The 14,337-nt window shown below is 46.4% G+C and overlaps 1 protein-coding gene across 1 annotated transcript in view; it reads right to left on the reverse strand.

Moving 5' to 3' along the window:
• Nucleotides 1-14,337, reverse strand: part of MDGA1 (MAM domain containing glycosylphosphatidylinositol anchor 1) — a 151,927-nt gene that overhangs the window by 94,525 nt on the left and 43,065 nt on the right. Inside the window, exons 2-4 of the mRNA XM_005503809.4 lie at nt 10,078-10,217; nt 7,109-7,283; nt 2,407-2,603 (exon numbers count right to left, since the gene is read on the reverse strand). Coding sequence (XP_005503866.1) covers nt 2,407-2,603; nt 7,109-7,283; nt 10,078-10,217 — 512 coding nt within the window. The remainder of the gene's footprint in view (nt 1-2,406; nt 2,604-7,108; nt 7,284-10,077; nt 10,218-14,337) is intronic.

Below are 14,337 nucleotides of genomic sequence, written 5' to 3' on the forward strand. Positions count from 1 at the left end.
TGCCAAGTTCAACAGTTACGCTGTAAAAATTTGCAGTATAAGGGGAAAAAAGATAATTCAGATAACTACTCAAAGAACTCCCCAAAACTTTCTGATCTCTGTTCTCCAAATTTTAATCTCATTTATGTTGGTGTAAATCCAGAGTGACTACACAGACTTTGATAGCTTTTTCTCATACTATGGTAATAAACAAACGACAAAATCACTCCATGGCACTCCATTAGTTACTGGCTTGTTATAGAAACAGAATCAAGTTGCTAAATTAGCAATCGATGCGTTCTGTAGATTTTTATTTATGGAATGCAGAAAGCTCTGAGATGCATCCTGTGGTTTGCACAACCTGCAACTCATATGTCTTTCACGACAGCTTATTGCTGTTGTTCTCCTTGTGTTTCCCTAAATCTCTTTTGGAGAAACCATTCCATAATTGCCTGCAAATGTGAGAAGGTGTCAGCACAACAAATCCTCTTGAGGACAACCTCAAGGGACTGGACGATAAGCTCAGGCATGCTAATATACAGAGAACAAGGATCTGAACTGAGTAAATGAGAAATATAAATACCTAGGAGACCAATAACCTTATGAAAATCCTGTCCCCTGAGATTTGTTGCTATGCCACACAAATGATGGCATTTACAATGTGCATGTCAACTACTTACAGAGTCATATGTATCCTGTTTATTGATTAGTAAATGTTGGGTAAATGTGTATAAATCTTCAGTGTAAATAAGTTTTAGAAAGGTTAAACAGTAAAGTCTTAACCTCTTTTTTAATGTAAAAGCCTACCCAAACCTGACACTGATACCAGTTCATCTCTAAAACGATATTATGAACCTCTGCAAAGGGTGCTTTGTTAAACGTAGTGCACTCGAGCTCCAGCAAGTTTTTCCCCTCTCAATAGTGTTGAAGAGGTGTGTTTTTGTTAACTTCAGTTCTTACCAACCCAAATGCACAGGTTTATGCTGGTGTGCAGAAGAGGACCATAAGGGCATACCTGTGTGAGCACAGCAGTCCTAACACCCTCTCGCAGAGCTGGGAATGACCCATCATGTTGGGAACATTGCCTGACAGGAGCTGCAGGATGCTGGATCATTCACATGTTACTGCTGCAACACGGTGACTTTTTGCCAGATGCTGAAGAAAATATCTCAAGTCTTAAGACATCCTCTCATTAAGCAATGTCTCCTGTTAATTACACTGAGCTTAGTGAAAGCTGGAAGAGCCCATGGTGGCTTCCTCTAAGGCTACGGATGTCCTAGTTGGATGCCACATAGCACTGGACTAGACAAAGCTCTCTTCAGGGCCAAACAGCAGCACTGACTGACAGCATTTCGTCAAATCTGCCGCTAACCTGCAGCTCTCGTCTCTCTCCTCATCTCCCTGAATGTTTCCGTTTGGCTGCCCATTTCCATGACCTACAGAGATGGCGTTTTTCAATAAAATGTGAACGTGACTACATTAACTGAAAGGTTGCCTGGGGCATCGCTCAGAAATCAAACTCGGCCAGCATGTGCTCAGGGCACAGCTTTGGGAGTGCAGGAAGGCATGTGGGATGAAACGGGTGCCCTCGGGAGCTGCCATTTCAGCCCCCCTTCCCACCCATCGCTGCCTCCTGCTGCCTGATGGCCTTGCTGGGAGCGCTGGGGCTGCTTAGTGTCTGAAGGACGTTCAGAGCCAGAGCTCAGCTTAGGATAACACGCCCAAGAGTGCATTGGAAAAAGAAAGATTCCCTTCAGTCTCTCACTGCATTGGCAGGCTAATTACTGTGAAGAAAGTGGTGTTCAGAAGGGTAACGTGGTTGTGCAGGGGCAGGTCCAACGTAGGCAAGCAGGAGAAGCAGAAAGGATGTGGACACCTTGTCACAGGACGACAGTCAGAAAGTGCCCAGCCAGCTGGGGATCTCTCTGTTGCTTGTGGCCATTAGGAAAGGCTCGTCATCATTTGCCTCATGGATCCCACAGCAATGCCTGCCATTCACTCGCACTGCTAAACAGCAAGCACTTCCCCTGATATATGGAGCTTAGGCACTCAGCTGAAGAAATAAATAGTAATGGGAGATAGGGGCTAAATCTTGGGATTGTTTGCCTGGGTTTTAGTTTGAGCCATCCAACAGCCCATGTAACATCACTAGGGAAGCTGTGATCTGCCCTCAGGGACAGTGCCAAAAATGGGAAGGTACTTCCAGGGTGTCACACTCCCTCCTGCTGCTCTGCTCCTCTTGTACCCTGGGAACCCCCGTAAAGAAGTAGGCTCTACCAGCACTTTTGGAGATGGTACTCCTTGCAGTTCCCCCCACACTCTCCCCAGCATTGTAATCCATGCAGAGAAGGAAACACCATCTACTACAGAGTGCCCTGCACCAGCTAGAGACTCAATACAAGCTGGTGGAGGTTTGCTTTTTTTCACCTGTGTGTAGAGGGGTTCATAGATGTCCACACCATTGTCCTGACTGTGGGAAAGTGTCTCAGCTCCCCGTTTCCAGATGAAGCGAGCTGGTGGGTTGGAGTTGACAGTGCAGCGGAGGAAGACAGTCTTCTCCTGGTAAAAGCTGCCACGTACATCACTGATGGTCTGGTGAACGGTGAGAACAGGTTCATCTAGATCTGGAAGGAAGGTAAGGAGGGCCGCAGCAGTTGTTAGTGAAGCTTGATCTACACACACAGCCTGCAGAGCAGATATGATGCTCCAGGTGCCATAGGGAAGAGGGGAAGTTCCCACACGTTTAGCTGATGATGACTGCTGAATTAAGAGCTTATCTGAGGGCAGGTAACACAAACGATAGCTAAAGGGAACAGAGAGAAGAAGCCAAAACTCTCACACAAACCACACAGCCTTCAGAGAATAGAAACCACACGCTGGTTTACAGTTCCGCATGTAGTCCTCAAGCATATCACCTGCCTGCCACATGCCTCTCAGACCAGTGGGATGCCTCACCTTCCCCAATGGCACCCCAGACCCCAAATCACTGCTCCCTACTTCAGCGAGAGGTCAGAAGAACCCTAGGAAACTCTGCTCCATCATAATCTCTTCTGCTCCCATTTTCCACTTCCTAAACCCCTCCTGAAATCACAGGGCTAAGCCCATGGCTCTGAGATGCTCACACAAAGGACATGACAAACCTGCAAGTCAAGGGGTGAGAATAGAAATCAGGACAAGATCAAGGAGCTGAGATGGAGAGTCATCTCCTAGAAAGGAGCAAATCTTGTGGGGTGCCATGGGAACACAAGATGCAAAATGCTGTGAAAGGTATGTACACTTTCTCTTCCTTTTAAAATATTCTCTATTTTTTTCCAATATTTTCTTCAAGGTCTATACTGACTTTGCCAGCAAATTCTACTCACTACATCCCTATCACCCACCTCTAAACTGATCAGATTCTTCTCTGTTTTCTCCCCTTGCAGAAAATGCTCCTTTCAGTTCCTTCACAATACCTGCACCAGACAAGCAGCTGTCACAATTGGATCAATCACTATCACTCACTTCTCTTGCAAGGACACAAGCAATAGCCCTGCAGAGATCATACGTTCTTCATCCACCCAGGGTACATTGCTCCCCAAGGGCTGCCCTCCTGCTAAAAAGGGATCATATTCTTGGGCTTTTGCACCAGACATCTATGTTTGGACATCAAGGAAGTATAAGGAAAGCCTCAGAGGGGGTGGATCTTTCTCCTCCCAGAAACACTTTGAGGCTGATTTGGGTTAAGGATCCCATTTGACAAGATGGGACCAAATGGCCCCCTAAAACTGAAATCTGTCCCTGTGCCCTTAGGCATGTCTTATCAGACATCTGTTGAGCTCAGCTGAAGAAATTCTCCATTATCAGGAGCTTTATGACTCCACACTCAGCTGTGGAAACTGATGCACACACAGCCAGTATCTCCTTGTGCTTCCAGCACTGTCTTCTGCACATGTTAGCAGAGAGCAAGAGGACACATGCTCATCACCTCCTGCTCTCCTATGCTACTGAATTTTCATGATATTTTATTTGAGAGATCTGTAAGTTTGGAAAACTGACTCCCAGAAATGATGGGAGAAGCAGGGCTGAGTTTCTGCTAAAGTGTCATCCAAATAACAGATGTTCTCTGCTGAATCACAAGTGTCAACTTGTGGATTTGCATATTTTAATGAGCTGTATGCTTGGTAGACAGGAACTGTAATGGGACCTGAGATTTGTCAGCTTGACCACACCACAGCTCAGAGATATAAGTAGAGCCATTACCAGAACACTGACATGGAAAAAAAACCAAAAACCAAACAAACAAACAAAAAAGCACCCCAGCACACACAGAAAACAAAAAAAAACGACTACCAAGCAGAAAAAAAAAATCTAAACACACACAAAAAACCCCAAAACAACCCCAAATAAACAAAAATGGAAAAACAAACAATCCCCCCCCCCAAAAAGAAAAAACAACACAAAACAAACAAACGAAACCAACAACAACAAGGAAACAAAACAAGATGAGGCTGTAGACAAACAGATATAGGTAGAGAAGAAAAGGCTCCCCTCCATACAGTGCTCTCTTCGCATGGTTGGAAGATGACTTAATTTTACACCAAATTCTCTCAGACCAGAACCTTGGGCACAGCCTCTCCTCTTCCCTCCTTCTTTGTCCTTAACCTTCCTTTAATTTTTTTTATACTTTACATTAGTAACTCTGTGGCTGCCATTCTTTGGAGGCTCCATTTCTCATCAGGATGCATGGCAAAAGACTTCCCTTGATGATCAAAGAAGATACCTCATTCAGGTCTCCTGGATCCCAGGTACTCCCCACTCACAAAACACCTTTCTTTTGGTTGCTAAATCTTTCCTTCCTTGAATCTTTCAGCCTTCTTTTGTAGCAGTCAGCCCTAAGTCTAGCCCTCCTAAGAAAAGCTAAAATAAGACCTACGATGATATGTATGTCCTCGATGTACGAGTAACACCACTGATGTCAGTGAGCTGCACAAATGACAAATTTGGCCCAAGGCTGCTCAAGGAGATGATCACAGGGGAGGTTTCATCCACAATATAAGCTTACAAACATCCATTCTTTCTTTTTCTTTACTTTCCCCCTCTCACACATGGAAATACTCAAAACAGCAGCTGCCTCTCTGCCAGTATCTAACCAATACTTTAAAGCCTCACTTGATGTCTACTTGGGGCAAAGGAATAACTCGTTACACAGGTTTAATATCCTCTTGGCACCAATGGGGCTCTCCGCACAATCTTTCTGTCTAATACTGAAAGTATGAGTGAGGACTAGCACTAGTTGTCAAGGACACCAAGGTTCACATGAGGATGATTACTTACCTCTAACTACAAATTGGGATTTGGGGAAACAAGGGGTTTTTGTTTCCAAAACCTGGTTCATTCAGCTGAAGGTTGCCTGGGTGAGCGTTCAACAAAAAACACGGCTTCTCCTATGTGTTCCCTTGTACCTACTGCAAATACTAGCAGAAAATAGTCCCTCCTCCCCAAAAAACAAGCGAGCAGATCAGAGGCGCAATACCAAGTCCATCTGCAGAGTAGATGTTAGTATGAGAAAGCCCTTGGCCACCCCATTAGCCCCATAGTTCTACAGGTCACAGCTGCATGAGGGACCCTGGGACGCTACATCACTCTAGCTCCAGCCTGCACCCGAGAAGCAAAGGGAGTGCCCTTCGGGCATAATGAGATTCATGCCACAGTCTTCTTCCTAGAGACACAGGCCCTGGCAAGGTGTCATACAGAGGCTTGGAAAAGCAAGTCCCCTTTGCAATGGAAAGTTTTCATATGTACCCACCAGATGTAGGAGAAGACATGGGCAGAGAAGACAAGCAGATCTACATGGTTGTCAGAACTCCAGACAAAGCTATGAAATGCCCATGAAGAAATGCTCATACTATCCAAAGTGGCTGCTGATGAAGCAAGCTATTTTTCCAGCGTGGATGTCAAGGAAGGAACAGAGATGGGAGCTGTTCCAACCCAATAGTACAACTGCAGATTATGAACCTGCCAAAGCCTAAGGATGTTCAAGTCTACAGCATACTTTCTGAGGGTCACGTAATTGCAGGGCTGGACAGTAGGACTAAGAGGAAGCAGTCAGGAAGGAGTTGCTGGCAGCAAAGTTCTGCTCAGACTCCAGGCAGGTACTTGGGTTTTGAAGCCTGGAAGTTGCTCCACTGACAAATAACCACAGTGCACCTCAAAAGACCATCTTGCTAGAAGGAGTGTGGGAACAGGTGATGACAGGCTTGGGAAGAGTTCCAGCTGCTTCATCACACTTTACATCTTTTTAGCATCAACTTCTTTCTGGCTAGGCCTTCTCAGAAGATATGAGTGAGGAGAGGAATTTGGTGTTACTCAGGCTGGAGAAAACTGGAATAGTGAATAGCCAAGGACAATGAGCAGAATTGTAATCTTTCCAAAGAGAGCAAATCTCTTCCAAAGTTGTCTAGACCTAAAATCTTGGACTCCTTCCATATGGGGGCTGTGGGATAAGTTTAATTTCCCTGCCTTTTGGCTACAGCAGCCCAAGAATAAACAACATTAACCAGCGTGAGAAACTTTCAAAACTTGGGGCCCAAGGTGTAGAACTGCTAACAGCATCTCCAGGACACAAGAAGGATGGGCACGGTAACCAGACAAAGAAATGTTGAGTCACCGAAACCACAGGGTCCTCCAGATTTCTTTACATTCACCCCTTAACAGTTCAGCCTCCTCAGGTGCATCCAAGGCTCTTTTGCTCTCTTTTCACCATGCTACAGAGGTAGCAATGCTGGCAGCAGGGCACTGGTTTCAGGAATGCCCCAAGCATCTGAGACACTGCTAATTTCAAGAAGCACTGATCTGCTTCAAGCATTGTCAGCTTCAAAATGAAGACAAAGGAAGCCGAAGCCATCTACAGTTCTACATCCCAGACAAGTGCTAGGGACCCCTGGCAGTGATAGATATCATGGCACATAGATAAGAATGGATGGATCTAATCTCCTAGGGGAAATGGACACATGGCCACCACACCAGTCCCTTTGCTCCAGAATCAGGTGCATGTGGTCCTAGGGCAATGCAGCTCCCCGCCAGCCCCGCAGCAAGGCAGAGACATGCAGTAGAACTGTGGGAAGGTCTGGGTTGCCGCTAAACGACTTACACTGCACATCTACTCGAATGGACTTGATGGCAGGGACCCCAACCCCATTTTCTGCTTTACAGTAATAGCGGCCCCCCTGCAGCCTTTGGATCTTCTCAATCCGAAGGGTCTCGTTAAGCACTGACGTCTCTTGGAATTTGTCCGACGCGCTGCCAGCAGTTTTGGTCCATCTCACCTGCATGAGAAAAAAAACAAGAGAAATGCAATGAATGACACAAACTAGAGATCCCAAGGGACAGCAGTGCTTCCCTAGCTCCTCTTCCCCCTCCTCAATAGTCACTCTCAAAAATGGGCCCTACAGCACCAGCAGACCTTACCAAAGTTCAACAACTGATCTCAGCATGTGTCAGTAGACCAGCTGCTAATTCTCATCCATCCCCAGTCCCCACACTCAAGTGTCCAGGATAACGCCTTCGGTTCACCCAGACACACATTGCATGTTTACTGCTCCTGCTCTGGTCCTGTAAACCCAGCAGCTTGGTTAGTTTTATACCACTATCTGCACAGCACAGGAATTTCACTATTAAGCCTCAGGACCCCATGTGGCTGATATGCCACAAAACTACAGCAGGCATCAGCTCACAGCTACAGAGCTTTTATTGCAGTCAACACACTTTCATCTTTCTCTGGACAGCAAAGCTGTTTCTGTTGTTCGCTTTTCCAAGTAAGAGTGAGAAAATGCAATTGCTATCTGTCTCTTGCCCCTTTCCCACAGGGAACCTCTGTGTATGTTATTTTTATAAGTTATCCTTTTGCAGCACACAAGCTTTTGCTTTGATTTTAAAGACAGAGAAAAAGAAAAGAAAAAATCCCTTCAGATTTCAAGCTATCTTGCATTTTTTGCCCTTATGCTACATGTCTTAAAATCCTGGCTTATGGAGGCAAGAGAGCTGCATGATATTTCATGGTGAATGGTGGCAAGACGACAGTAGTCCCAAAGACTGAATGGTTATTCTTATGTCTGGAATGAGGTGCAGTCCTAGCAGTGGCAATACAAGCTTCCCCCTTGTTTTCTACAGTCCAAATGATGAAGGAGAGAGATGGCATTTTTGAGCTCACTACTTTCCCATATCTCCCTTCTAAAGGTTGGTGACTGGTGGTCTCCCATACTAGCACCCATTTAGAGTCTGGGACTGAGGTCCAGTAAGATCAGCCAACAGAAAGAAGATCGACCTTCATTCAACATTGGCCACAGATAAGATGGACCAGAGACCTTAACCACTCCACCAGACTTTGCCTAAAGCTCACTGCCATGACTTGATTGATGTTGATGCTCTAGAAAGAGCAGGGGTGTCTACATCTCAGAGCACAAGGCTGAACAGATTGTCAGAGCTAATGACCATGGATTTATTTAGCCTTTGTAGGCTTATGTGGAATTGTCCAAGGGCCCCCAAGACTCTCAGGGTCTCCTGTTTGCAAGGGCACTTCAGCCAGCTCTTTAATCTTTTCAATTTCAGTCTCCTTTAATAATTTGGCCACATCTTCATGCTTTAATGACTGACTGATAGAAGGGAAAAGAGAAGATTAAACAAAGGTTAGGGTAAGAGCTTAGCTCAGAAATAAATCCATCCGTGTGGAGGGAGGGCAGAGATAGGATGCATGCCACATTTTATGTGCGGGGGTTCCAGCCTCCCTGGTTTCATCTGGTTCCACGCTCTGGTGTCCCCTGTGCATGTCTGGGCAATGATAAGCCACAGTGTTTTGCACCAGCATGCTGTCTGCATCAGACTCTGCTCCAGCAATCTCTCTGGCTACCCAGGCTCAAATCCCTGCAACCTGCCAGCCCTTTCCCGCACATTCAACATCCTTAGGCAGGGCCAGCCCTACCATCTTCCCGATTTCTGACGTACCCAGCTATTATCTGCCCATATCTGTCACAAGCCTAGGCTGGTCATTTTTGCTGGCTTGGCTCAGATAATTTCATTTCTATTGCTCCCAGGATATGCTGTGATGGATAAACCACTTCAAATCGTGCTGGCTGAATCTCTCTCCCTTCTCCTTTTTCATCATCTCATAGCCAAGTAGCTCCTCACAAAGCAGTCCACAGAAGTGTCGATTGGTGTGTGTAGATGCATGGTTTCTCAGCACAAATTTCTCTGGCAGGATTGGAGAAGGGGGCTAAGAAGGCACATGCAGCATACTTGGCTCCCTTGAGTGTATTCTGGCACACCCAGTTCACAGTGTGCACCAGCTTTCACCCCTAGAACACTCTGTCCCAGAGCAGGCAGACCCACGCTCTGGTCCAGCACCTCTCTAGACACATGCACACTAACATCAAACCAGATTGCTTATGTATCTGAAGGGTGAGGAGGTGGCTGCATGGGGTTTGAAGCGATACAATCCTCTAGAGACCCTGGGGCAGGACAGCAGCAGTTAGCCAAACTCAGCTCTATACCTCTCCACTGAACTGTGACTTTTATCGTAGTGTGGGTATAACCAGCACTGCAAGTCTGAATCTGCCTCTGGTTGGGGGCCATAAAGCAACGACCAGCAGGTTTTGTATGGGGCTCAGTGTAGTGCACCACGAATACCTTCCCAAACTCCTCCAAGCAGGGTCCCCTTCTGTACATGCAGAAAAGCTGACACTGAGGGACGATGAAGGACCAACTCCTATGGCCAGCACAGCCTTTTCAGGCTGTTCCTGCTTTGTAGCAAGAGGGTTAAAGACATTAGGGTAGTTTGTCCAAAGGATTCAGTTTAGGCTTTCAGTTTTGGGGGGGATTTCACACACTGAAGACCACTAGAAAGTCTGTGTAGGCTCCTGCAAAGCTTTTTGGACTGTTTTTCATGAAAGCAAGGCTAGATGATTCATAGCTCAACAAGCTAGTCCTTGGACTATGGGGCATCCCTCCCTGACTTCAACATGTAGGAGAAAGCTGGGCACCCCACTGCCCACAATTCTCTTCTACATGGACACTACAAAGAAATGCCATGGAGAACACAGGTGAGAGGCAAAACCAAAAGCTTACCTGTGGCCGGGGGTGTCCTGTGACCAGACACTGCAGGACCAGCGTGTCCCCCTCCCGAATTGTGTAAACGCGTTCACTGATGTTGTCTTCCTTCACCACGCACGCCTGCCCGGCATGGATGATTTGGGCCTGAGCAGGAGCTGTGGAGAGGAGAGAAAAGGAAAGGTAAAGAGGGAAATGAGCAGCACCCCAGCCCCTGACGCCCACTGCCCAGGGTGGCGGCTGCTCCCACAGCAGGGTGACAGAGCCATCTCTTAAGCCACAGATGGGAAGACCCGGATAGTGCTGGGTTTGAGACACAAAAGTCTCAGGAGATACAAAATAGAGTGATTTTCCCCATCTCCTGGGCAGCTGGTATCAGCTGCTTTTCAGTACCTTTGGTCCTATTGGGATAAGTAGGTCTAGGCACTGAAAAACAGAGTATGGTCCTTTTTGGGAGGACCCTCCTGCAGAAGCTGAGGACTAAAGAATTCGCTGCTCTCATCTTTCCCAGAGAGGAGTATGTGCAAGTGGTTAAAAACAGAGACCTGGTCAAATCACAACTGCTCTACCCCTGTCTGAAACAGGCCTGATTATTATGATTTACCTTGTAGGAGGCTAGAATAACTACCGAGCAGAGTCAGAAAGGGCCTTGAAGCTCTGCAGCTTTTAGCACACATCCCTAGAACAGGCATACCACATGCTGTGGGAAAAACAAGTCTTTCCCAAATTATACGGCAACCTATCTCAGCCCTGAACCAGAGGGAACAGCCTCTGTGGGATCAGGGTACTCTTAATCCCCAGGGATTTCTCCAGCCAGGGCTCCAGGCAGAGACCAGTTACTGCCAGTCCAGGCAGGAAAATGAGTGAAGATCAGTGCAGCGGAAAAATACGTGGGAAAAAAAGCTCCCAGACCAAAATTTAAAAACTTTATGACCCCAAACAGAAATTGTGTCCCACTGTATCCCTGACAAGCTCCAGGAGAACAGGATTTTATAACAAAAAAAGACTCAGCTTCAGAGTCCTGTGCAAATAGCCCTTGGCTCCCTACTCCCTGTGTGATCACCAAAGCAGCTGAGATGTATTGAAGGTGACTGTGCAGCCCACCAGGACACCTGTGATTATTTGAGGGGAAAACTCCAGGAACAGAGAAACCCACAAACATGTCTATGAATCAGTGCCTCAGTGAGAGCCTCCCTGTGGTACCTCCCCATCTCACTACAACGCTTCCAGGTGACCATGGAGCCTCAGCTCAAGCTCCCATTAGTGACATACAATGCAAATGAACAAATCACTAAGATGATCAAAGGCTTTAAAGCAATGAGCCTTAGTAAGACTTCTGAAACAAGCACAGATTTTGCACAACCTGTTAAAACTGAACTGGGCACCCACTTTTTCATCAAGGTTAGTTGAGCTTCAAAAGGCTACCTTTTTTCTTTTTTTTTTTTTTTTTCTTCTCTTTCATTCATTTGGCGTGACTAAAACACTCTAAAAACCAATGACCTGGGCAAGGGAAATGTTCAGCTGGTTTAAACTGCCAGCAGCACAGACCTAGGGCAGGCTGGGCTCAGGCAGTGGAGAGGATCTGCCTTTGAGGCCAGGCTTTATACACTGGTGTCACCACGATGCACTGATCAAGCAGCAGTGACATGAGAGTGGTTACAGGGCTAGTGGGCAGCAAGCTACTCTTGCTGCTGGGGCTTCACAGGCTGCCACGGCTACCCAGCACCCAGGCAGCAGCACTGCACATGCAGCAAGCTACTCCCTCCTTTTGCACCTCTTCCGCCCTTACAGTGTGGTGGCACTTTGTTAAAATTATTACTGTCCAAACTGCTGACTCACAGAAGCAACATGTGTATTGGAATAATATGATGGCACAAACACAGACAAATCGCTCAGCTTCTCCTGCCTTCCCCTTCTGCAGGGCTTCCAGGAACATGCCTGCCATCGTTCAAGCATCACGGAATGCTGAAACTGGCTGTCAAAGCTTCACTGATACAACTGAGCAGATGAGTGACCATCCCCTGCCCCAGAGTCTTGTTGAACCCAGGAGAAAGCAGTAACCTATATATGTGCTCACATACATCTGTGGATATACATACCGGCATGTAAATACATCAAGTAAAATAGTGGCTTATAAGGAAAAAGACATCATGAATGCTTGTCAAGCCAACAGTGGCAGAGGAGTAATACTGAAGCCTATATAACCTTTGCCAATACACCTTAATCCAAATGAGAGCCTCTTATGCTGTTTCAGCCCTCAGACCAATTCTCTGCAAACCTACCATCACATCTTTAGCCCCACGTGCACTGCAGAGCATCACTCACAGTGCCCAGACCCAGGCTGTGATGCTGAAGAATCCATGCCCTATGACTAGAAGGGACATGCTGCCCCATTCCATCCTGTACCATATTCCACCCCCCCCATCCCCGACTTCTGTTGCCTACATTTCAGTGGGGTCCTGGCACCCTGCAGCAGCAAAGCTCTCATAAACTCTCTTCAAAGTCTCTGGGCTGCATTTGCCGGCTGGTGGCTCTATTCTCCTTTTGCAAACATGATGTTGCTGCAAAAACTAATTTTCAGCCACCCCATGGAGAATCAGAATATTTACCTGCAGCTCTAGTTCCCAGTTAAGTGTTTCCTTAAGTTGCTCTGCTGTACTCCACATGGTATAGATTACAAGTCTTTCAACTTATACTTTTTCCTTTGCCCATCCCACTTTCATAATGTCACCTGTCTTGTGTAACCCTTTCCTGCCACCTGCCTAAGACCAATCCTACATGGGGAATTTCCACAGCAAAATCATTAGGTACAGTGGCACAGGATCAGCAAAACAACAACCCTAGAGATAAGCCCTGTGTCACAGTTTTGTCCTCTTCTCCCAAAATCTCCCTGGATCCACTGAGCGGTAATGAAGCTCAGAAGCAAGGGTGTGCACATCCCGCTTTCTTCATAGGTGTCTTAATTTGCTTGTGTTACCATCACTAATACTTTTCAGTTTCATTCACTGCAAAGGGACATAATTTTAAGTGAATCCCCACTGCTTAAGCTGTAACATCTCTCTTGCAATCACAGCACCACATCCTTAGCAGAACAACCACCATTTTTCCATGTCTTAAACCCCATATGAACCCAGATCTTTCAAAAATTAGCTCAGAAAGCCTCGGGTTGTCTTGGAAAGAAAAGCACTCAGGTAGATGGCATAGAAGTCTGAGAAACTCTGCCTTTGGTTACAACTTGACGTTACTGAAGTGGTGCGGGCTGAGCAATGAACCAACCCAGCTCTTAATGGGATTGGATTAAATCACAATATGAGACTCCAGAAGGTCTCTATTGCAAGCTCAGCCTGCCACAGCACACAAAGGCTGGGTAAAATCACCTCATCCCATGTTACAGATGAGCAGAGAGATTTTGAGGATTAATTGCGCTTTTAATGTGCTTGAACAGAAAGAATTGTTTGTCATCATCCCAGGTCTCCTAGAGGATTTCAGCACGCGGACAGTTTGCGCATTGCCACAGCACGACAGGAGGGCAGGACCATGCCTGTCAGAGTAAACACCCTCAGGAGGGTAAAGAAAGGCAGGAGCATGAGGCCAAGTGCTGGAGATGAAGAAGTAATTCCACACACTCTCCACAAAGAACAAGGCTTGCTGTTTTGCTAAATCCTGCTGGTGCAGAAACCCTCTCCTCAGGCTGGCAAACCCCAAAGCAGAGGTCCGAAGAAAACCTCTGAGGACCTCTATGGAGGAAGAGAGGACAGGTTGTTCCCCAACCTTTTTTCCCCCAGCATTTTGAAGGACAGATGCATCATCACTTCCAAGCAAGAGATCAGCTTAGGGAAGGGTCCCAATACAAAGTCCTCCAGAGAAACTAGGCCAGCCAAATATTGAGTGCCAGACGCTTTACTAAGGAAAAAAATCAAGCTCTGAACCTGCAGCATTAGGCCCTTTCTCGGGAAAGGGCTGGCTTGCAGTGCATCTGGCCTTTGCACTGAGATTTCCTACTGTGCTTTCACTTTATATATTTATACATTAAAACAAAAGGAAATTGGAGTGGATAAAATAACTTTATTCCCAGTGCAGTATACTGTACAATGTTATTATTACCACAATCTGGAAAGTTTATGAGACTGTTGGTGCTTAGAGGTTGCCAATATCATTAAAATGCAGAAAAGCAGAGAGAAATGGTCTTTTGGAGAGGACCGAATAATCTGTATTTGGTTCACTGGCCAGCAGCCACAAGGGCAGGCTGCTCACCCCTATTGCAGCACAGCACTTCTC

The sequence above is a fragment of the Columba livia genome, chromosome 3 (genome assembly GCF_036013475.1).
Source record: "Columba livia isolate bColLiv1 breed racing homer chromosome 3, bColLiv1.pat.W.v2, whole genome shotgun sequence".
NCBI lineage: Eukaryota > Metazoa > Chordata > Aves > Columbiformes > Columbidae > Columba > Columba livia.